This window comes from Phyllobates terribilis, unplaced genomic scaffold, assembly GCF_046119375.1.
Source record: "Phyllobates terribilis strain yellow unplaced genomic scaffold, ASM4611937v1 Scaffold_4__5_contigs__length_816908805, whole genome shotgun sequence".
NCBI classification, from domain to species: domain Eukaryota; kingdom Metazoa; phylum Chordata; class Amphibia; order Anura; family Dendrobatidae; genus Phyllobates; species Phyllobates terribilis.
This window is the reverse complement of record NW_027362764.1, coordinates 42816556-42840177: the sequence shown is the minus strand read 5'-3', so window position 1 is coordinate 42840177 and position 23622 is coordinate 42816556. Positions and strand designations below refer to the sequence as shown.

The 23622-nt window shown below is 46.6% G+C and overlaps 1 protein-coding gene across 1 annotated transcript in view; it reads left to right on the top strand.

Moving 5' to 3' along the window:
- The window catches only part of CUNH7orf78 (chromosome unknown C7orf78 homolog), a 147209-nt gene that overhangs the window by 10292 nt on the left and 113295 nt on the right, over window positions 1–23622 (top strand). Inside the window, exon 3 of the mRNA XM_073677284.1 lies at window positions 11037–11121. Within this exon, the coding sequence (XP_073533385.1) occupies window positions 11037–11121 (85 nt within the window). The remainder of the gene's footprint in view (window positions 1–11036; window positions 11122–23622) is intronic.

Below are 23622 nucleotides of genomic sequence, written 5' to 3'. Positions count from 1 at the left end.
TGTGTGGAGTCTTCTGCCTCCTGGACCGGCTGTTCTTCCAGCTCTACCTGTTGCTCCGTAGGTGCTTGGGATGCTGGTTGGAGGAAGGTGAGTACGGGTACCACAACTGCACCATTGACTTGAGTCCAAGACCGAGGGAAGTCCCCGAGCACAGTACTAACCATATCTTCCCTTTCCTCTACGGGTCGATGGTCTTCTTGTTCCTCTTCAGGGTTCCTCAGTTGTTCGGGACACTTCTTCAGGTGGTCCCGGGATACAATGGCTGTGGTTTCCCCTCCGTCTTTACTGATGGTACAAACCTTCGGGTTCTCGTGGCTTGAGGGCAGTACGGTGTACGGGTCCTTCTCCCACTGGTCATCCAACTTGTGGAGCCGTCTCTTCCTCTTCAAGACCTGCTCTCCGGGTACCAGGGGAACAGCGGGAGCATACTGGTTGTAAGTTTTCTCTTGTCTTTCCCTAGCCTGACAGAGACTTCGCTCCACGCTCTCCTGTACTCTCCGGTACTGCTGCTGCCTCTCTGTGTCCCAGTCTGTTTCTGGTGAAGTGTCCTCGGGTGTCAGGACTCCCATTTCCAGGTCAACAGGTAACTTACCAGGTCTTGCCCTCATTAGGTAAGCCGGGGTACAGTTGGTGGAACCTACCGGGATGTGGTTGTATAGGTCCACCAGATCGGGCAGCTTCTCAGGCCACAGACTGCGTTCTTCCAGGGGCAACGTTTTTAGAAGATCCATTACCACCTGGTTCATTTTCTCACAAAGTCCATTAGTTTGCGGATGGTAGGGTGTCGTCCTTATCTTCCGGCAGCCATACAGATTGCAGAATTCCTGGAAGACCTCCGCTTCAAAGGCAGGTCCCTGGTCCGTCAGCACTTGGTCCGGGTACCCGTGTGGACGGCAAAAGTGCTGCTGGAAGGCTCTAGCTGCTGTTTGAGCCGTTAAGTCCTTGACGGGGACGACAACCAGAAACCGGGAGTAATGATCCACGATGGTTAACGCGTAGACGTAGCCACTTCTGCTTGGGGTCAGTTTTACATGATCCAAGGCTACCAGTTCCAACGGTTGCCGGGTGACGATGGACTGCAGGGGAGTCTTCTGGCTGGCACGGTCCTTCCTTCTCAGGTTGCACGGGCCACAGTCTCTGCACCACTTCTCGATGGTTCCCCTCATGCCTACCCAGTGGAACCGCTTGCGCAGCAGGAACTCCAGCTTCTTCCACCCGAAGTGTCCAGCTCCGTCGTGGTATGCCTCCATCACCATGGCTGCGTCTCTTCGTGGCACCACTACTTGCCAGAGTAATTCATGCGTCCGGGAGTTAACCATTCTGCGGCACAACTTCCCTTTGTAAAGGAACAGTCGACTCTTCTCTGCCCATAGTTGTTTGGCTTCCTCCGGAGCGTCTGGTTCAAGGCGAGCCTCCGGCCGAGTCAGCATCTCCTTCACCAGTCGGACGGCAGGGTCGCTGTCTTGCGTTTCCGCCCAGTTGTAGTGGGGTAAGGGGTTCAACGTAGCAGCCTGCTTACTCCTTACCCGGTGGGAATACTGGATAGTCCCATGACGGTGGAACGCAGGGAGTTCAACTTCTTCCAGTCCCTCCGGATCTTCTCCTCCGTCCGGCAGGTTGGGCATCCTGGACAGGGCGTCCGCATTGGTATTGGAGCGTCCTGCCCGGTATTTGATTGTGAACTCGTAGTTGGACAGACGGGCCATCCACCTCTGCTCCAGGGCACCGAGTCTTGCCGTGTCCAGGTGTGTCAACGGGTTGTTATCCGTGTACACGGTGAACCGGGAAGAAGCGAGGTAATGCTTAAAGCGCTCGGTGACTGCCCATACTACGGCCAGGAACTCTAACTTAAATGAGCTGTAATTCTCGGGGTTCCTTTCGGTGGGTCGCAGTTTTCGGCTGGCGTAGGCGATTACTCGTTCCTTCCCCTGCTGGATCTGGGACAGTACGGCTCCTAGCCCGATGTTACTGGAGTCGGTGTAGAGAATAAAGGGCTGGCTATAATCCGGGTACGCCAGGATTTCGTCCCCCGTGAGGGCCATCTTCAGCTGGCGGAAGGACTCTTCTTCCAGCTCCTCCCATTTGAAGGGCGGCTTCTGGTTCTTGGCCTTCCGGGACTGGCCTATCAGGAGGTCCTGCATAGGTGCTGCCTTTTTGGTGAAACCGGGAATAAACCTTCGGTAGTAGCCTACCAACCCGAGGAACTGCCGCACTTCTTTTACGCTGGAGGGGCTTGGCCATTCCTTAATTGCGGTGATCTTATCAGGGTTGGGAGCCACTCCGTCAGCGCTCACCACGTGTCCCAGGTACTGCACCTTTGGTTTCAGGAGGTGACACTTGGAGGGTTTCACCTTTAGGCCGTAACTTGCCAGAGCTTCGAACACTTCCGCCAGGTGTTTCAGGTGGTCCTCATACGTCTTGGAATATACGATGACATCGTCCAGGTACAACAGGACCGTCTCGAAGTTTCTGTGGCCCAGACAACACTCCATTAGTCGTTGGAAGGTTCCCGGAGCGTTGCAGAGTCCGAACGGCATGCAGGTGAACTCGCTAAGTCCCATCGGGGTGGTGAATGCGGTCTTCTCCCGGTCCGCCTCTGCTACAGGAACCTGCCAGTACCCGCTAGTGAGATCCAAGGTGGAGAAGAAGTTAGCAGATCTTAAAGCAGCCAAAGACTCCTCTATCCTTGGTAAAGGGTACGCATCCTTGTGTGTGATACGGTTGATTTTCCGGTAATCTACACACATCCTCATAGTGTTGTCTTTCTTTTTGACTAAAACTAGTGGGGCTGCCCAGGGGCTACAGCTATCCCGGATTACCCCAGCCTCCTTCATGTCTCTAAGCATCCCCTTGGCGTGTTGGTAATGTGCAGGGGGTACGGGTCGATACCTCTCTTTTATGGGAGGATGATCTCCCGTGGGGATGCGGTGTTCTACCCCCTTGACTCGCCCGAAGTCTAACGGGTGTTTACTAAACACTCTCTCATACTCTTGAACCACCCGGTAGACTCCCTGTTTCTGGTGGGAGGGAGTGGAGTCAGTTCCCAAGTGTAGTTGCTGACACCAATCCTCCATTACTTTCTTAGAGCCGTTACCTTCCTCCGGGTGAGATGGAGGCAAGGGTTCCACAGACTGTATAGAGTTTTGGTTGATGGTATATAATTTGGCTAGCGTGGCATACCGGGGCAGGTACACTTCCCTCTCCCCGATATTGATTATGCGAACGGGCACCCTCCCATGGCGTACATTGACCACCCCCCGTGCTGTCAAAATGGTGGGCCTACTGTCTGAGTAAACTGGTTCTACCATTGCCTGGTAATCTCTACCTCTCAGACCAATAGCTGCCCGGCACCAAATCATCATTTCACTTTTTGGGGGCATGGCAATAGGAAAAGGGTCACACATTCTTACGCTACCAATCTCACCGCCGGAGAGTTCCACCTGTTGCCGTCGCATCAGTGACCGGATCTCTTTCTGGAGCACCCGCTGCTCGCCGGAGCTGGCGTTCTTGGCAACCTGCTGTAAAAGGAAAATCACCTCTGCAAGACAATTTTCAATTACATTAGTTCCTAGAGTTATTTTTGGGTGACTCTCATGTTTGTCAATATCTACAATGATCAGTCCCTGTGCTGCCAGTTCGACTCTACCGATTTTGATGGTCACCTCTTTAAATCCGATCTGTGGCACGGGCTGGCCATTGCTGGCGATGATACTCAAGTCGTCGTCAGGGTAGCGGGTAATATCCGAGTCATTCCAGTACTGCTTAAAGAGCACGTACGGGATGGTGGTGACCTGTGACCCGGTGTCCAGTAGGGCACTCATGGGAATGCCATCCAGTACCACAGGCAAGACTGGACGTCCTCCCACATATCTGTCGCGCCAGTTCGATGGGCCTGGTGATCTTTTTCCTGGGGGTTGGCCCTCTACCCCAGGTTGTGCCCGTTTAAAGAACAGTACCTTGCCATATGTCCAGGTTGATTGCAGCGGCGGCAGATGGGTCGTCCGTCCTCGCTGTATCGGTCACTGGGTCTTCCTCTGGCCGGTGGGGTCCTCCTTGGTCGACGCCACGGGATGTCCTCCGGTCCGGATGCCAGCTGGATCTTCCCTGGGGTGGAAGCCTGTAAAGACTGCACAGTTCGGGTTAGCGCAGCAACGCTCTTAGCTAGCTCTTGGACCTGATGGTGTAGGTCTGGAGCCGGGTCATTGTCCAAAGCCTGCGCATCAGCTCCCACAGGCCCTGCCGACAAGGGCGCCGCCTCCTGGTGGTAAGTGATAGCAGGGCGCTTGTGGGTCACAACGCCACCCGGTGCCGGTTCTCGGAGCACCCGGATGGCTCTGTCCTTGAACTGTGCAAAGCCCAGATGGGGATCCTGTAAGGCCATTGCCCGCAACTGGGTTCGGTGGGTATTACAATACAGTCCCTCTATAAACTGTTCGGTCAACAGCCTGTCCTCGTTTCCCACTCCATCAGGGTCGGTCTGCTTAATGGCCCTCAGGGCCTCTTGTAGGTTTAGTGCATAGTCCCTTATACTCTCATGCGCTCGCTGCTTGCACCCGTAGAATCTAAGCTTAATCTCGGCTGAGGTGCGGGTATCAAAGGTGTCCTTCAGCCGGGTTAGTATCCCTGCGACAGTCTTCCTCCCAGGTGGCCAGGATTTTACTTCCCTTTTGGCTGCCCCGGTTAGTTGGGCCACCAGGATGCTCACTTTTTGCTCTTCTGTGAGGGTGTACACCTGGAAGAGGCTATCCAGCTTTTCTCTAAAGTCATGCAGGGTATGTGACTCCCCTGAGTACTGGGGTAGCCAAGCTGCTCCCGGGATATAGGGCATGGTGAAGGGCATAACTGCAGCAGCGGTAGCGCTGGCGGGGGTTGAGGCAGTGAAGCTCTCCTCCGTATCCGACATCTTCCTCCCCCCTAGTGGACCGTGGCCTACCTTGCGATGATCCTGTTCCGTAGGCCGCGGCTCCGCAGTGGATCGTCAGGGTTGAGGACCTTCCGTCGCGCTCCTGTGACGTCGGCGTCTGCTGGGCTCCTTCCAGGACCTTACGCAACGTCCGGACGTGAGGCGGGGCTTCAGTTCTCGCGCGCTTTCGGAGTCCACGCCCCTCTTCTTCCCGCGCGGCGTCCTCAAGATGGCGTCCAATGGCGGGAAAACTCCACGGATGGCGGGAAGAAGGCAGAAGATGGCGCCGGATGGCGGGAAACTTCACCACAGGTAAGTTTGAAAAGTCTCTTTTTCAGGCACGCAGTACCCGGTGGTTGCGGGCACGAAATCCTGCCGACTACGCCAAAGTTGACGCGCCCCTGGGCCTGTGTCGCGCTGCGTTGCGCACGCGGGAGCTTACCCGGAGCCGGATCTCTTGAGGGTTGTAGTCTCGTGGCGGCGACCCGGTCCGTGCCCAGGGAGTCAAACTGAGCGGCGATGTATCGGCGGTAGATGTTGTACGACTACGCCACCCGTTGAATGCAGCTATGGAGCTGCCGCTGCAGGACAGTCCGCTGAGGCCGGTGGATGGATGGTGCAGCGTTGATGGTATAACCCCCAACGGGAGGGGTATGGCCTCAGGGCAGCAGATGTGGATGATGGGGGTAGCAGGAACCACTCGGAGACGGTACTGTGTAGTTCAGGGTCTTTACTGGTGACAATGATAGACCCTCCCGGAGTACTGGCTAGCGATTGGGGCCTGGTCAGTCCTTGAGCAGATGGGATCTCCCCTGGCCAGGTGGAGTTGTAGGCCTCCCAAACTGACTGTACTCTTCTGGCTACCTTGCTAGAAGCGGGTATAAGTAGCCCACGTCCCTGAGTGTACTGTGTGGTGCTCACCCGTATGGCCGGTGACTCGGGGCCTTCTAATGGCTTCCGCTCCACGATGGCGGTGCTGGTCCCACGCGTGTGACCGTGCCTTCGGGCTTCTTGGCCAGAGGACCTGAAATCCCCTGCCTGACGGATTCTGCTGCTGGGTAGGAGTTAGTCCCCACAGCCTCGGACTCCGGGTCCGGTAAGAAATCTTCTCAGTCAGGGCGAGCTCTGCAGCTGCCAGCCCCTGACTTGTAGTAGTATTGCTCCCACTGAGCTTCTGCTGTTTCTTCCTGTGACTGTTTCTTGTCTCTACTCTCCTTGACTGACTAACCCTGCCTCAGCCCAGGGTTTATACAGGGGAAGTTCTTCCCCTCCCAAGACTGGGCAGGAGGTGTGGCATGCACAGGATCCCTGACCAATGGACCTCCCACCTGCTCTCAGACATAACATTACATTACTGTGGAAAACCAGACCCCTGGGGTGCCACATATACACTTCCTCATTTCGGCTGTATTTTGCTCTTCTCCTTATCCTCAGCCTCCACCACCACTATACCACCAGGGTGACCTTGGTACGTGTTGCCAGCATTGCAAGTTCCTCCCTCCTAATTTTTGGCAGCTTTTGCTTGGAAGGCACAGGCAAAGACTATGGGAGACTGACTCCCCAATAATGGGAATAATGTTTTTAAGATGCTGTACTGCATGGCTCTTCCAAGGGGCATTAAAACTGTCTTGTTAAGCTACTGCGACCTCCACCATTCTTCCAAGGGGCATTAAAACCGTCTTGTTAAGCATTCTGCGACCTCCACCACTTCTCCAAGGGGCATTAAAACCGTCTTGTTAAGCTACTGCAACCTCCACCACTTTTCCCAGGGGCATTAAAACCATCTTGTTAAGTTACTGCGACCTCCACCACTTCTCCAAGGGGCATTAAAACCGTCTTGTTAAGCTACTGCGACCTCCACCACTTCTCCAAGGGGCATTTAAACCGCCCTGTTAAGCTACTGTGACCTCCACCATTCTTCCCAGGGGCATTAAACCGTCTTGTTAAGCTACTGCTACCTCCACCTTTCTTCCCAGGGGCATTAAACCGTCTTGTTAAGCTACTGCGACCTCCACCACATTTTCAAAGGGGCATTGATATTGTCTTTTTATTCCACTGTGACCTCCATGTCTCTTCCAATGGGCATTTAAACCATTTTTTTAAGCTACTGCGACCTCCACAGCTCTTCCAAGGGGCATTAAAACCGTCTTGTTAAGCTACTGCGACCTCCACCATTCTTCCAAGGGGCATTAAAACAGTCTTGTTAAGCTACTGCAACCTCCACCACTTTTCCCAGGGGCATTAAAACCGTCTTGTTAAGCTACTGCGACCTCCACCACTTCTCCAAGGGGCATTAAAACCGTCTTGTTAAGCTACTGCGACCTCCACCAATCTTCCAAGGGGCATTAAAACCATCTTGTTAAGCTACTGCGACCTCCACCACTTTTCCCAGGGGCATTAAAACCATCTTGTTAAGCTACTGCGACCTCAACCACTTCTCCAAGGGGCATTAAAACCGTCTTGTTAAGCTACTGTGACCTCCACCACTCTTCCAAGGGGCATTTAAACCGTCTTGTTAAGCTACTGTGACCTCCACCACTACTCCAAGGGGTCTTAAAACCGTCTTCTTAAGCTACTGCGACCTCCACCACTTCTCCAAAGGGCATTAAACCCGTCTTGTTAAGCTACTGCGACCTCCACCGCTCTTCCAAGGGGCATTAAAACCGTCTTGTTAAGCTACTGCGACCTCCACCATTCTTCCAAGGGGCATTAAAACCATCTTGTTAAGCTACTGCAACCTCCACCACTTTTCCCAGGGGCATTAAAACCGACTTTTTAAGCTACTGCGACCTCGACCACTTCTCCAAGGGGCATTAAAACCGCCCTGTTAAGCTACTGCGACCTCCACCATTCTTCCAAGGGGCATTAAAACCGTCTTGTTAAGCTACTGCGACCTCCACCTTTCTTCCCAGGGGCATTAAAACCGTCTTGTTAAGCTACTGCGACCTCCACCACATTTTCAAAGGGGCATTGATATTGTCTTTTTATTCCACTGTGACCTCCACATCTCTTCCAAGGGGCATTTAAACCGTTTTTTTAAGCTACTGTGACCTCCACCGCTCTTCCAAGGGGCATTAAAACCGTCTTGTTAAGCTACTGCAACCTCCACCATTCTTCCAAGGGGCATTAAAACCGTCTTGTTAAGCTACTGCAACCTCCACCACTTTTCCCAGGGGCATTAAAACCGTCTTGTTAAGCTACTGCGACCTCCACCACTTTTCCCAGGGGCATTGATATTGTCTTTTTATTCCACTGTGACCTCAACATCTCTTCAAGGGGCATTTATTCCGTCTTTTTAAGCTACTGCGACCTCCACCATTCTTCCAAGTGGCATTAAAATCATCTTGTTAAGCTACTGCGACCTCCACTACATTTTCCAGGGGCATTAAAACCGTCTTGTTAAGCTACTGCGACCTCCACCACATTTTCAAGGGGCATTGATATTGTCTTTTTATTCCACTGTGACCTCCATGTCTCTTCCAAGGGGCGTTAAAACCATCTTGTTACGCTACTGCGACCTCCACCACTCTTCCAAGGGGCATTGCATTTCCTCCTAATTTTAGTCAGCTTTTGCTTTTCAATGCATAGGCGAACACTAAGGGAGACCCACTCCCCAATAATGGGTAGAAGGTTTTTAGTATGCTGTAATCCACGTCTGTTTCAAGGGGCATTGCAGTTCCTCATAATTTTTGGAAAGCCTTCCATTCACTACTTAGGCAAACAGTGCACAGGAGACCCAGTTGCTATAAATGGAAAAACGGTTTAGTTAAGGCCCTCTGACCTCCATGTCACTTCCAAGGGGCATTGGAGTGCCTCGAAATTTTTGGTAGGCATTGCACTCACTGTATGCCCTTTAACTGTGTAGCCGAACCGCTCCTTTTGGTACAGAAACATATCCTACAAGACATGTTTAGTTGACTGGCCTGATATTGACGTGAATGGTCCCTGTTCCTCCTGCTCTCTCTCCTTTGCCACCACCTCATCCATCATTTATCACCTGAAGCTTTGTTTTAACGGGAGTCATAGAACTGGGATAGTAGCAGGAAAACAACCAGCAATCCTCAGAGGATGTAGGATATGTGCCAAAACGCTGACCACCTCAGGCCTAGCCGCTACTACATACATGCGCTTGCATTCCAAGAAAACAAAGCAGACGCTAACTTCTATCATCATCATCATGCTCCTCATCTTGGCACTCTCAACTCCCCTGATGGAGAATCCAGGGCCCACCGGAGCAGTCTGGTTCTCTGGTGGGCTCGTCCAATGTTGCGCTAAAGCAGGCCGGGCTAAGAAAAGTTTGTGGGGGTATGTTACAAGGAGAAATGGGGGCGGCTGGGGACCATTTATGGACACTCGGCCGCCCCCAGGCGGCTGGGAAGCGTGTGTGGACAACCGGCCGCGGGGCAGCTGGGGACCGAGTATGGACACCTCACTGCTGAAGATGCCATGAGGTAGTGGCCAGCTTTGGCCTCCTCCAAACTAAAAGGCCCCATTTCAAGTGCAAGCTAGCAGTATGGTATTGCAGCCTGGGGGTGGGTGGGTGGCAGGCTGCATACTTGCGCTTGCATTGCAAGGAATGGGGGAGGTACAATTGAACACTGCCCTGGGACAAGGACCTTCACGGGGATAGTTGCAAGTCTGCATCTTCTGATGTGGAAAGGATCACTTCTGATGGGCACACTTTTAGGTAGTGACCTGGGTGTCAGAGATGCTTACAGGGGTCTTCCCCATGCTGTTCCTATGTCTTTTCACCACTGTATGCATGTGTCACACAGCACATGGCCAGATAAGATTGTAAAATGTTAAAATGACATTTCCCGGTGAATGCTTTTGTCACAGTTGAAAGCAATACAAAAGTGCAAAAACGCATAAAAATGCTACTTGTGAACATAGCCCAAGGTGTGGAGGAGTATTTTTGTTTTTTGTTATTTATTTTACCTTATACACAAGTCTTTACCCTGGAAAGGATGTTCCTTAACATATTTCACAGGAAAACTGTTTCAGTTTCGTTTTTGAACGTTTTATTGTGAGCCCGTAAAAGTGACTTAATACCTCTGACCACGTTGTTGACAGCAGTGACCTGGGGGTCAGAAATACTTCCTGGGGCGATCCCCTTGCTGTCCCCATGTATTTTAAGCACTGTCACTATTGTTTTGGGCACTTTTTAGTCTTTCTACAGACTGCCGGGGGTGCCGCCACAAAAATGCTCGGGTCTCCCATAGACTAACATTGGGCTTGTTGCTTGGGTCGAGCACCCGAGTATCATGGTGAGCTCGGCCTGAGCTTCGAGCACCCGAGCATTTTAGTGCTCGTTCAACACTAGTGGTTATCGTTATCGGGGTGTCGTGGATCCATCCCTATTGTCACCACACTATGGATGGCTTCTCATAGTTATTTAGGTTCTGTGGATGGATCTCTTGTGCTGTCAATGTGGCTGTCACTGTTATAGGGGAACTGTGGATAGTTCCTTTATGAGGGCATTATGGCTGTCATTATTATGGGGGGCATTGGGGATGGATTTCTTCTGCTGGGACTATGGCTGGTACTGTTATGGGAGTACTGTAAACATTGGCATTGTGGTGGTCATTATATTGCTGGCACTGTCACTGTGACTATGGATGGACCTGCTATGAGGGCACTGCGGCAGTACTGTTATGGGGTACTGTGGATGGATCTCCTATAAGGGGACTGTGGCTGTTACTGTTATGGGGATGCTGTGGATGGATCGCCTATAAGGGCACTGTGGCAGTACTGTTACTGTGGCAGTTATGGGGGTATAGTAGGTGGATCTCTTATGAGGGCACTGTGGATGGATCTCCTATGGGGGTACTGTGGGTGGATCTCTTTTAGGGCACTGTGGCAGCACTGTTATGGGGGTACTGTGGGTGGATTTCTTACAGGACCATGACAGTACTGTTATGGGGGCTCTGTGGGTGGATTTCTTACAGGACTGTGGCGATCATGGTGTTAGGGGACTCTGTCTTCACCTCTTGTCACTGTCTCAGTTATGGAGGCACTGAGGATTGTTTTCTATAACTCTTTTAACTACTGATTGTGGAAAACTTTCTTTTTTTCTTCTTTAATGACATGATCCCTGATTAATATTAATTTCGGACGTCTCCTTCTCCTGCAGTATGAGACGGACATACCGGATTTTATTACGAGCTTCTCCCGGGATCCGTTCAACCTTAAATTTAAAGCCCAAGTTCTGAGTTCCTGTAAGTATTGTTCCATCTATTGTATAAATACATCAGACGTCGGTATCATGGAGCTGCTCCACCGAGAGAGAAAAGGGGTCTACAATAAGATAATGAACACGGCTCATCATTGTCCCATATCTCCATCCCTCTCCTCCATTCACTTTATTCTTACCACATGTACAGTACACGGCAGAGAAGCTTCTGCTGTAATATGGAGCCCATCAACAAGCAGGATCTGTACTTTGGACTGGCTCTGTGGTTTTTATATTTAGTACTTGACTGTAAGTGACTGGATGATTTTTAAGTAATATCCATCTCTTCATTCACAAGATTCAGAACTGAAATCTCAGCACAAACCCTGCTGCATCAGTGTCTTTACAAAGATCATCTGCCCCCTGCGAAATCCCCTCATTATACCGGGCACAAAATAACAATCTAATGCAGAAAAAACCTCAGGATCAGTAATGTAATGTATGTACACAGTGACTGCAACAGCAGAATAGTGAGTGCAGCTCTGGAGTATAATACAGGATGTAACTCAGGATCAGTAATGTAATGTATGTACACAGTGACTGCACCAGCAGAATAGTGAGTGCAGCTCTGGAGTATAATACACGATGTAACTCAGGATCAGTAATGTAATGTATGTACACAGTGACTGCACCAGCAGAATAGTGAGTGCAGCTCTGGAGTATAATACACGATGTAACTCAGGATCAGTAATGTAATGTATGTACATAGTGACTGCACCAGTAGAATAGTGAGTGCAGCTCTGGAGTATAATACAGGATGTAACTCAGAATCAGTAATGTAATGTATGTACACAGTGACTGCACCAGCAGAATAGTGAGTGCAGCTCTGGGGTATAATACAGGATGCAACTCAGGATCAGTAATGTAATGTATGTACACAGTGACTGCACCAGCAGAATAGAGAGTGCAGCTCTGGATTATAATACAGGATGTAACTCAGGATCAGTACAGGATCAGTAATGTAATGTATGTACACAGTGACTGCACCAGCAGAATAGTGAGTGCAGCTCTGGAGAATAATATAGGATGTAAATCAGGATCAGTACAGGATCAGTAATATATGTTCACAGTGACTGCACCAGCAGAATAGTGAGTGCAGCTCTGGAGTATAATACAGGATGTAACTCAGGATCAGTACAGGATCAGTAATGTAATGTATGTACACAGTGACTGCACCAGCAGAATAGTGAGTGCAGCTCTGGAGTATAATACAGGATGTAACTCAGGATCAGTAATGTAATGTATGTACACAGTGACTGCCCCAGCAGAATAGTGAGTGCAGCTCTGGAGTATAATACACGATGTAACTCAGGATCAGTACAGGATCAGTAATGTAATGTATGTACACAGTGACTGCACCAGCAGAATAGTGAGTGCAGCTCTAGAGTATAATACAGGATGTAACTCAGGATCAGTAATGTAATATATGTACACAGTGACTGCACCAGCAGAATAGTGAGTGCAGCTCTGGAGTATAATACACGATGTAACTCAGGATCAGTAATGTAATGTATGTACACAGTGACTGCACCAGCAGAATAGTGAGTGCAGCTCTGGAGTATAATACAGGATGTAACTCAGGATCAGTAATGTAATGTATGTACACAGTGACTGCACCAGCAGAATAGTGAGTGCAGCTCTGGAGTATAATACAGGATGTAACTCAGGATCAGTAATGTAATGTATGTACACAGTGACTGCACCAGCAGAATAGTGAGTGCAGCTCTGGGGTATAATACAGGATGTAACTCAGGATCAGTAATGTAATGTATGTACACAGTGACTGCACCAGCAGAATAGTGAGTGCAGCTCTGGAGTATAATACAGGATGTAACTCAGGATCAGTAATCTAATGTATGTACACAGTGACTGCACCAGCAGAATAGTGAGTGCAGCTCTGGGGTATAATACAGGATGTAACTCAGGATCAGTAATGTAATGTATGTACACAGTGACTGCACCAGCTGAATAGTGAGTGCAGCTCTAGAGTATAATACAGGATGTAACTCAGGATCAGTAATGCAATCTATGTACACAGTGACTGCACCAGCAGAATAGTGAGTGCAGCTCTGGAGTATAATACAGGATGTAACTCAGGATCAGTAATGTAATGTATGTACACAGTGACTGCACCAGTAGATTAGTGAGTGCAGCTCTGGAGTATAATGCAGGATGTAACTCAGAATCAGTAATGTAATGTATGTACACAGTGACTGCACCAGCAGAATAGTGAGTGCAGCTCTGGAGTATAATACAGGATGTAACTCAGGATCAGTAATGTAATGTATGTACACAGTGACTGCACCAGCAGAATAATGAGTGCAGCTCTGGAGTATAATACAGGATGTAACTCAGGATCAGTAATGTAATGTATGTACACAGTGACTGCACCAGTAGAATAGTGAGTGCAGCTCTGGAGTATAATACAGGATGTAACTCAGGATCAGTAATGTAATGTATGTACACAGTGACTGCACCAGCAGAATAGTGAGTGCAGCTCTGGAGTATAATACAGGATGTAACTCAGGATCAGTAATGTAATGTATGTACACAGTGACTGCACCAGCAGAATAGCGAGTGCAGCTCTAGAGTATAATACAGGATGTAACTCAGGATCAGGAATGTAATGTATGTACATAGTGACTGCACCAGCAGAATAGTGAGTGCAGCTCTGGAGCATAATACAGGAGGTAACTCAGAATCAGTAATGTAATGTATGTACACAGTGACTGCACCAGTAGAATAGTGAGTGCAGCTCTGCAGTATAATACAGGATGTAACTCAGGATCAGTACAGGATCAGTAATGTAAAGTATGTACACAGTGACTGCACCAGCAGAATAGTGAGTGCAGCTCTGGAGTATAATACAGGATGTAACTCAGGATCAGTAATGTAATGTATGTACACAGTGACTGCACCAGCAGAATAGTGAGTGCAGCTCTGGAGTATAATACAGGATGTAACTCAGGATCAGTAATGTAATGTATGTACACAGTGACTGCACCAGTAGAATAGTGAGTATAGCTCTGGAGTATAATACAGGATGTAACTCAGGATCAGTAATGTAATGTATGTACACTGTGACTGCACCAGCAGAATAGTGAGTGCAGCTCTGGGGTATAATACAGGATGTAACTCAGGATCAGTAATGTAATGTATGTACACAGTGACTGCACCAGCAGAATAGTGAGTGCAGCTCTGGGGTATAATACAGGATGTAACTCAGGATCAGTAATGTAATGTATGTACACAGTGACTGCACCAGCAGAATAGTGAGTGCAGCTCTAGAGTATAATACAGGATGTAACTCAGGATCAGTAATGTAATGTATGTACACAGTGACTGCACCAGCAGAATAGTGAGTGCAGCTCTGGAGTATAATACAGGATGTAACTCAGGATCAGTAATGTAATGTATGTACACAGTGACTGCACCAGCAGAATAGTGAGTGCAGCTCTGGAGTATAATACAGGATGTAACTCAGGATCAGTAATGTAATGTATGTACACAGTGACTGCACCAGCAGAATAGCGAGTGCAGCTCTAGAGTATAATACAGGATGTAACTCAGGATCAGGAATGTAATGTATGTACATAGTGACTGCACCAGCAGAATAGTGAGTGCAGCTCTGGAGCATAATACAGGAGGTAACTCAGAATCAGTAATGTAATGTATGTACACAGTGACTGCACCAGTAGAATAGTGAGTGCAGCTCTGCAGTATAATACAGGATGTAACTCAGGATCAGTACAGGATCAGTAATGTAAAGTATGTACACAGTGACTGCACCAGCAGAATAGTGAGTGCAGCTCTGGAGTATAATACAGGATGTAACTCAGGATCAGTAATGTAATGTATGTACACAGTGACTGCACCAGCAGAATAGTGAGTGCAGCTCTGGAGTATAATACAGGATGTAACTCAGGATCAGTAATGTAATGTATGTACACAGTGACTGCACCAGTAGAATAGTGAGTATAGCTCTGGAGTATAATACAGGATGTAACTCAGGATCAGTAATGTAATGTATGTACACTGTGACTGCACCAGCAGAATAGTGAGTGCAGCTCTGGGGTATAATACAGGATGTAACTCAGGATCAGTAATGTAATGTATGTACACAGTGACTGCACCAGCAGAATAGTGAGTGCAGCTCTGGGGTATAATACAGGATGTAACTCAGGATCAGTAATGTAATGTATGTACACAGTGACTGCACCAGCAGAATAGTGAGTGCAGCTCTAGAGTATAATACAGGATGTAACTCAGGATCAGTAATGTAATGTATGTACACAGTGACTGCACCAGCAGAATAGTGAGTGCAGCTCTGGAGTATAATACAGGATGTAACTCAGGATCAGTAATGTAATGTATGTACACAGTGACTGCACCAGCAGAATAGTGAGTGCTGCTCTGGAGTATAATACAGGATGTAACTCAGGATCAGTAATGTAATGTATGTACACAGTGACTGCACCAGCAGAATAGTGAGTGCCGCTCTGGAGTATAATACAGGATGTAACTCAGGATCAGTAATGTAATGTATGTACACAGTGACTGCACCAGCAGAATAGTGAGTGCAGCTCTGGAGTATAATACAGGATGTAAGTCAGGATCAGTAATGAAATGTATGTACACAGTGACTGCACCAGCAGAATAATGAGTGCAGCTCTGGAGTATAATACAGGATGTAACTCAGGATCAGTAATGTATGTACACAGTGACTGCACCAGCATAATAGTGAGTGCTGCTCTGGAGTATAATACAGGATGTAAGTCAGGATCAGTAATGTAATGTATGTACACAGTGACTGCACCAGCAGAATAGTGAGTGCAGCTCTGGAGTATAATACAGGATGTAACTCAGGATCAGTAATGTAATGTATGTACACAGTGACTGCACCAGCAGAATAGTGAGTGCTGCTCTGGAGTATAATACAGGATGTAACTCAGGATCAGTAATGTAATGTATGTACACAGTGACTGCACCAGCAGAATAGTGAGTGCAGCTCTGGAGTATAATACAGGATGTAACTCAGGATCAGTAATGTAATGTATGTACACAGTGACTGCACCAGCAGAATAATGAGTGCAGCTCTGGAGTATAATACAGGATGTAACTCAGGATCAGTAATGTAATGTATGTACACAGTGACTGCACCAGTAGAATAGTGAGTGCAGCTCTGGAGTATAATACAGGATGTAACTCAGGATCAGTAATGTAATGTATGTACACAGTGACTGCACCAGCAGAATAGTGAGTGCAGCTCTGGAGTATAATACAGGATGTAACTCAGGATCAGTAATGAAATGTATGTACACAGTGACTGCACCAGCAGAATAGCGAGTGCAGCTCTAGAGTATAATACAGGATGTAACTCAGGATCAGGAATGTAATGTATGTACATAGTGACTGCACCAGCAGAATAGTGAGTGCAGCTCTGGAGCATAATACAGGAGGTAACTCAGAATCAGTAATGTAATGTATGTACACAGTGACTGCACCAGTAGAATAGTGAGTGCAGCTCTGCAGTATAATACAGGATGTAACTCAGGAACAGTACAGGATCAATAATGTAATGTATGTACACAGTGACTGCACCAGCAGAATAGTGAGTGCAGCTCTGGAGTATAATACAGGATGTAACTCAGGATCAGTAATGTAATGTATGTACACAGTGACTGCACCAGCAGAATAGTGAGTGCTGCTCTGGAGTATAATACAGGATGTAACTCAGGATCAGTAATGTAATGTATGTACACAGTGACTGCACCAGCAGAATAGTGAGTGCCGCTCTGGAGTATAATACAGGATGTAACTCAGGATCAGTAATGTAATGTATGTACACAGTGACTGCACCAGCAGAATAGTGAGTGCAGCTCTGGAGTATAATACAGGATGTAAGTCAGGATCAGTAATGTAATGTATGTACACAGTGACTGCACCAGCAGAATAATGAGTGCAGCTCTGGAGTATAATACAGGATGTAACTCAGGATCAGTAATGTAATGTATGTACACAGTGACTGCACCAGCAGAATAGTGAGTGCAGCTCTGGAGTATAATACAGGATGTAACTCAGGATCAGTAATGTAATGTATGTACACAGTGACTGCACCAGCAGAATAATGAGTGCAGCTCTGGAGTATAATACAGGATGTAACTCAGGATCAGTAATGTAATGTATGTACACAGTGACTGCACCAGTAGAATAGTGAGTGCAGCTCTGGAGTATAATACAGGATGTAACTCAGGATCAGTAATGTAATGTATGTACACAGTGACTGCACCAGCAGAATAGTGAGTGCAGCTCTGGAGTATAATACAGGATGTAACTCAGGATCAGGAATGTAATGTATGTACATAGTGACTGCACCAGCAGAATAGTGAGTGCAGCTCTGGAGCATAATACAGGAGGTAACTCAGAATCAGTAATGTAATGTATGTACACAGTGACTGCACCAGTAGAATAGTGAGTGCAGCTCTGCAGTATAATACAGGATGTAACTCAGGAACAGTACAGGATCAGTAATGTAATGTATGTACACAGTGACTGCACCAGCAGAATAGTGAGTGCAGCTCTGGAGTATAATACAGGATGTAACTCAGGATCAGTAATGTAATGTATGTACACAGTGACTGCACCAGCAGAATAGTGAGTGCAGCTCTGGAGTATAATACAGGATGTAACTCAGGATCAGTAATGTAATGTATGTACACTGTGACTGCACCAGCAGAATAGTGAGTGCAGCTCTGGAGTATGATACAGGATGTAACTCAGGATCAGTAATGTAATGTATGTACACAGTGACTGCAACAGCAGAATAGTGAGTGCAGCTCTGGAGTATGATACAGGATGTAACTCAGGATCAGTAATGTAATGTATGTACACAGTGACTACACCAGCAGAATAGTGAGTGCAGCTCTGGAGTATAATACAGGATGTAACTCAGGATCAGTAATGTAATGTATGTACACAGTGACTGCACCAGCAGAATAGTGAGTGCTGCTCTGGAGTATAATACAGGATGTAACTCAGGATCAGTAATGTAATGTATGTACACAGTGACTGCACCAGCAGAATAGTGAGTGCCGCTCTGGAGTATAATACAGGATGTAACTCAGGATCAGTAATGTAATGTATGTACACAGTGACTGCACCAGCAGAATAGTGAGTGCAGCTCTGGAGTATAATACAGGATGTAAGTCAGGATCAGTAATGTAATGTATGTACACAGTGACTGCACCAGCAGAATAATGAGTGCAGCTCTGGAGTATAATACAGGATGTAACTCAGGATCAGTAATGTAATGTATGTACACAGTGACTGCACCAGCAGAATAGTGAGTGCAGCTCTGGAGTATAATACAGGATGTAACTCAGGATCAGTAATGTAATGTATGTACACAGTGACTGCACCAGCAGAATAATGAGTGCAGCTCTGGAGTATAATACAGGATGTAACTCAGGATCAGTAATGTAATGTATGTACACAGTGACTGCACCAGTAGAATAGTGAGTGCAGCTCTGGAGTATAATACAGGATGTAACTCAGGATCAGTAATGTAATGTATGTACACAGTGACTGCACCAGCAGAATAGCGAGTGCAGCTCTAGAGTATAATACAGGATGTAACTCAGGATCAGGAATGTAATGTATGTACATAGTGACTGCACCAGCAGAATAGTGAGTGCTGCTCTGGAGTATAATACAGGATGTAACTCAGGATCAGTAATGTAATGTATGTACACAGTGACTGCACCAGCAGAATAGTGAGTGCCGCTCTGGAGTATAATACAGGATGTAACTCAGGATCAGTAATGTAATGTATGTACACAGTGACTGCACCAGCAGAATAGTGAGTGCAGCTCTGGAGTATAATACAGGATGTAAGTCAGGATCAGTAATGAAATGTATGTACACAGTGACTGCACCAGCAGAATAATGAGTGCAGCTCTGGAGTATAATACAGGATGTAACTCAGGATCAGTAATGTATGTACACAGTGACTGCACCAGCATAATAGTGAGTGCTGCTCTGGAGTATAATACAGGATGTAAGTCAGGATCAGTAATGTAATGTATGTACACAGTGACTGCACCAGCAGAATAGTGAGTGCAGCTCTGGAGTATAATACAGGATGTAACTCAGGATCAGTAATGTAATGTATGTACACAGTGACTGCACCAGCAGAATAGTGAGTGCTGCTCTGGAGTATAATACAGGATGTAACTCAGGATCAGTAATGTAATGTATGTACACAGTGACTGCACCAGCAGAATAGTGAGTGCAGCTCTGGAGTATAATACAGGATGTAACTCAGGATCAGTAATGTAATGTATGTACACAGTGACTGCACCAGCAGAATAATGAGTGCAGCTCTGGAGTATAATACAGGATGTAACTCAGGATCAGTAATGTAATGTATGTACACAGTGACTGCACCAGTAGAATAGTGAGTGCAGCTCTGGAGTATAATACAGGATGTAACTCAGGATCAGTAATGTAATGTATGTACACAGTGACTGCACCAGCAGAATAGTGAGTGCAGCTCTGGAGTATAATACAGGATGTAACTCAGGATCAGTAATGAAATGTATGTACACAGTGACTGCACCAGCAGAATAGCGAGTGCAGCTCTAGAGTATAATACAGGATGTAACTCAGGATCAGGAATGTAATGTATGTACATAGTGACTGCACCAGCAGAATAGTGAGTGCAGCTCTGGAGTATAATACAGGAGGTAACTCAGAATCAGTAATGTAATGTATGTACACAGTGACTGCACCAGTAGAATAGTGAGTGCAGCTCTGCAGTATAATACAGGATGTAACTCAGGAACAGTACAGGATCAATAATGTAATGTATGTACACAGTGACTGCACCAGCAGAATAGTGAGTGCAGCTCTGGAGTATAATACAGGATGTAACTCAGGATCAGTAATGTAATGTATGTACACAGTGACTGCACCAGCAGAATAGTGAGTGCTGCTCTGGAGTATAATACAGGATGTAACTCAGGATCAGTAATGTAATGTATGTACACAGTGACTGCACCAGCAGAATAGTGAGTGCCGCTCTGGAGTATAATACAGGATGTAACTCAGGATCAGTAATGTAATGTATGTACACAGTGACTGCACCAGCAGAATAGTGAGTGCAGCTCTGGAGTATAATACAGGATGTAAGTCAGGATCAGTAATGTAATGTATGTACACAGTGACTGCACCAGCAGAATAATGAGTGCAGCTCTGGAGTATAATACAGGATGTAACTCAGGATCAGTAATGTAATGTATGTACACAGTGACTGCACCAGCAGAATAGTGAGTGCAGCTCTGGAGTATAATACAGGATGTAACTCAGGATCAGTAATGTAATGTATGTACACAGTGACTGCACCAGCAGAATAATGAGTGCAGCTCTGGAGTATAATACAGGATGTAACTCAGGATCAGTAATGTAATGTATGTACACAGTGACTGCACCAGTAGAATAGTGAGTGCAGCTCTGGAGTATAATACAGGATGTAACTCAGGATCAGTAATGTAATGTATGTACACAGTGACTGCACCAGCAGAATAGTGAGTGCAGCTCTGGAGTATAATACAGGATGTAACTCAGGATCAGGAATGTAATGTATGTACATAGTGACTGCACCAGCAGAATAGTGAGTGCAGCTCTGGAGCATAATACAGGAGGTAACTCAGAATCAGTAATGTAATGTATGTACACAGTGACTGCACCAGTAGAATAGTGAGTGCAGCTCTGCAGTATAATACAGGATGTAACTCAGGAACAGTACAGGATCAGTAATGTAATGTATGTACACAGTGACTGCACCAGCAGAATAGTGAGTGCAGCTCTGGAGTATAATACAGGATGTAACTCAGGATCAGTAATGTAATGTATGTACACAGTGACTGCACCAGCAGAATAGTGAGTGCAGCTCTGGAGTATAATACAGGATGTAACTCAGGATCAGTAATGTAATGTATGTACACTGTGACTGCACCAGCAGAATAGTGAGTGCAGCTCTGGAGTATGATACAGGATGTAACTCAGGATCAGTAATGTAATGTATGTACACAGTGACTGCAACAGCAGAATAGTGAGTGCAGCTCTGGAGTATGATACAGGATGTAACTCAGGATCAGTAATGTAATGTATGTACACAGTGACTACACCAGCAGAATAGTGAGTGCAGCTCTGGAGTATAATACAGGATGTAACTCAGGATCAGTAATGTAATGTATGTACACAGTGACTGCACCAGCAGAATAGTGAGTGCTGCTCTGGAGTATAATACAGGATGTAACTCAGGATCAGTAATGTAATGTATGTACACAGTGACTGCACCAGCAGAATAGTGAGTGCCGCTCTGGAGTATAATACAGGATGTAACTCAGGATCAGTAATGTAATGTATGTACACAGTGACTGCACCAGCAGAATAGTGAGTGCAGCTCTGGAGTATAATACAGGATGTAAGTCAGGATCAGTAATGTAATGTATGTACACAGTGACTGCACCAGTAGAATAGTGAGTGCAGCTCTGGAGTATAATACAGGATGTAACTCAGGATCAGTAATGTAATGTATGTACACAGTGACTGCACCAGCAGAATAGCGAGTGCAGCTCTAGAGTATAATACAGGATGTAACTCAGGATCAGGAATGTAATGTATGTACATAGTGACTGCACCAGCAGAATAGTGAGTGCAGCTCTGGAGCATAATACAGGAGGTAACTCAGAATCAGTAATGTAATGTATGTACACAGTGACTGCACCAGCAGAATAGTGAGTGCAGCTCTGCAGTATAATACAGGATGTAACTCAGGAACAGTACAGGATCAGTAATGTAATGTATGTACACAGTGACTGCACCAGCAGAATAGTGAGTGCAGCTCTGGAGTATAATACAGGATGTAACTCAGGATCAGTAATGTAATGTATGTACACAGTGACTGCACCAGCAGAATAGTGAGTGCAGCTCTGGAGTATAATACAGGATGTAACTCAGGATCAGTAATGTAATGTATGTACACAGTGACTGCACCAGCAGAATAGTGAGTGCAGCTCTGGAGTATGATACAGGATGTAACTCAGGATCAGTAATGTAATGTATGTACACAGTGACTGCAACAGCAGAATAGTGAGTGCAGCTCTGGAGTATGATACAGGATGTAACTCAGGATCAGTAATGTAATGTATGTACACAGTGACTGCACCAGCAGAATAGTGAGTGGAGCTCTGGAGTATAATACAGGATGTAACTCAGGATGAGTAATGCAATCTATGTACACAGTGACTGCACCATCAGAATAGTGAGTGCAGCTCTGGAGTATAATACAGGATGTACGTCAGGATCAGTAATGTAATGTATGTACACAGTGACTGCACCAGCTGAATAGTGAGTGCAGCTCTGGAGTATAATACAGGATGTAACTCAGGATCAGTAATGTAATGTATGTACACAGTGACTGCACCAGCAGAATAGTGAGTGCAGCTCTGGAGTATAATACAGGATGTAACTCAGGATCAGTAATGTAATGTATGTACACAGTGACTGCACCAGTAGAATAGTGAGTGCAGCTCTGGAGTATAATACAGGATGTAACTCAGGATCAGTAATATAATGTATGTACACAGTGACTGCACCAGCAGAATAGTGAGTGCAGCTCTGGAGTATAATACAGGATGTAACTCAGGATCAGTAATGTAATGTATGTACACAGTGACTGCACCAGCAGAATAATGAGTGCAGCTCTGGAGTATAATACAGGATGTAACTCAGGATCAGTAATGTAATGTATGTACACAGTGACTGCACTAGTAGAATAGTGAGTGCAGCTCTGGAGTATAATACAGGATGTAACTCAGGATCAGTAATGTAATGTATGTACACAGTGACTGCACCAGCAGAATAGTGAGTGCAGCTCTGGAGTATAATACAGGATGTAACTCAGGATCAGTAATGTAATGTATGTACACAGTGACTGCACCAGCAGAATAGCGAGTGCAGCTCTAGAGTATAATACAGGATGTAACTCAGGATCAGGAATGTAATGTATGTACATAGTGACTGCACCAGCAGAATAGTGAGTGCAGCTCTGGAGCATAATACAGGAGGTAACTCAGAATCAGTAATGTAATGTATGTACACAGTGACTGCACCAGTCGAATAGTGAGTGCAGCTCTGCAGTATAATACAGGATGTAACTCAGGATCAGTACAGGATCAGTAATGTAATGTATGTACACAGTGACTGCACCAGCAGAATAGTGAGTGCAGCTCTGGAGTATAATACAGGATGTAACTCAGGATCAGTAATGTAATGTATGTACACAGTGACTGCACCAGCAGAATAGTGAGTGCAGCTCTGGAGTATAATACAGGATGTAACTCAGGATCAGTAATGTAATGTATCAACACAGTGACTGCACCAGTAGAATAGTGAGTATAGCTCTGGAGTATAATACAGGATG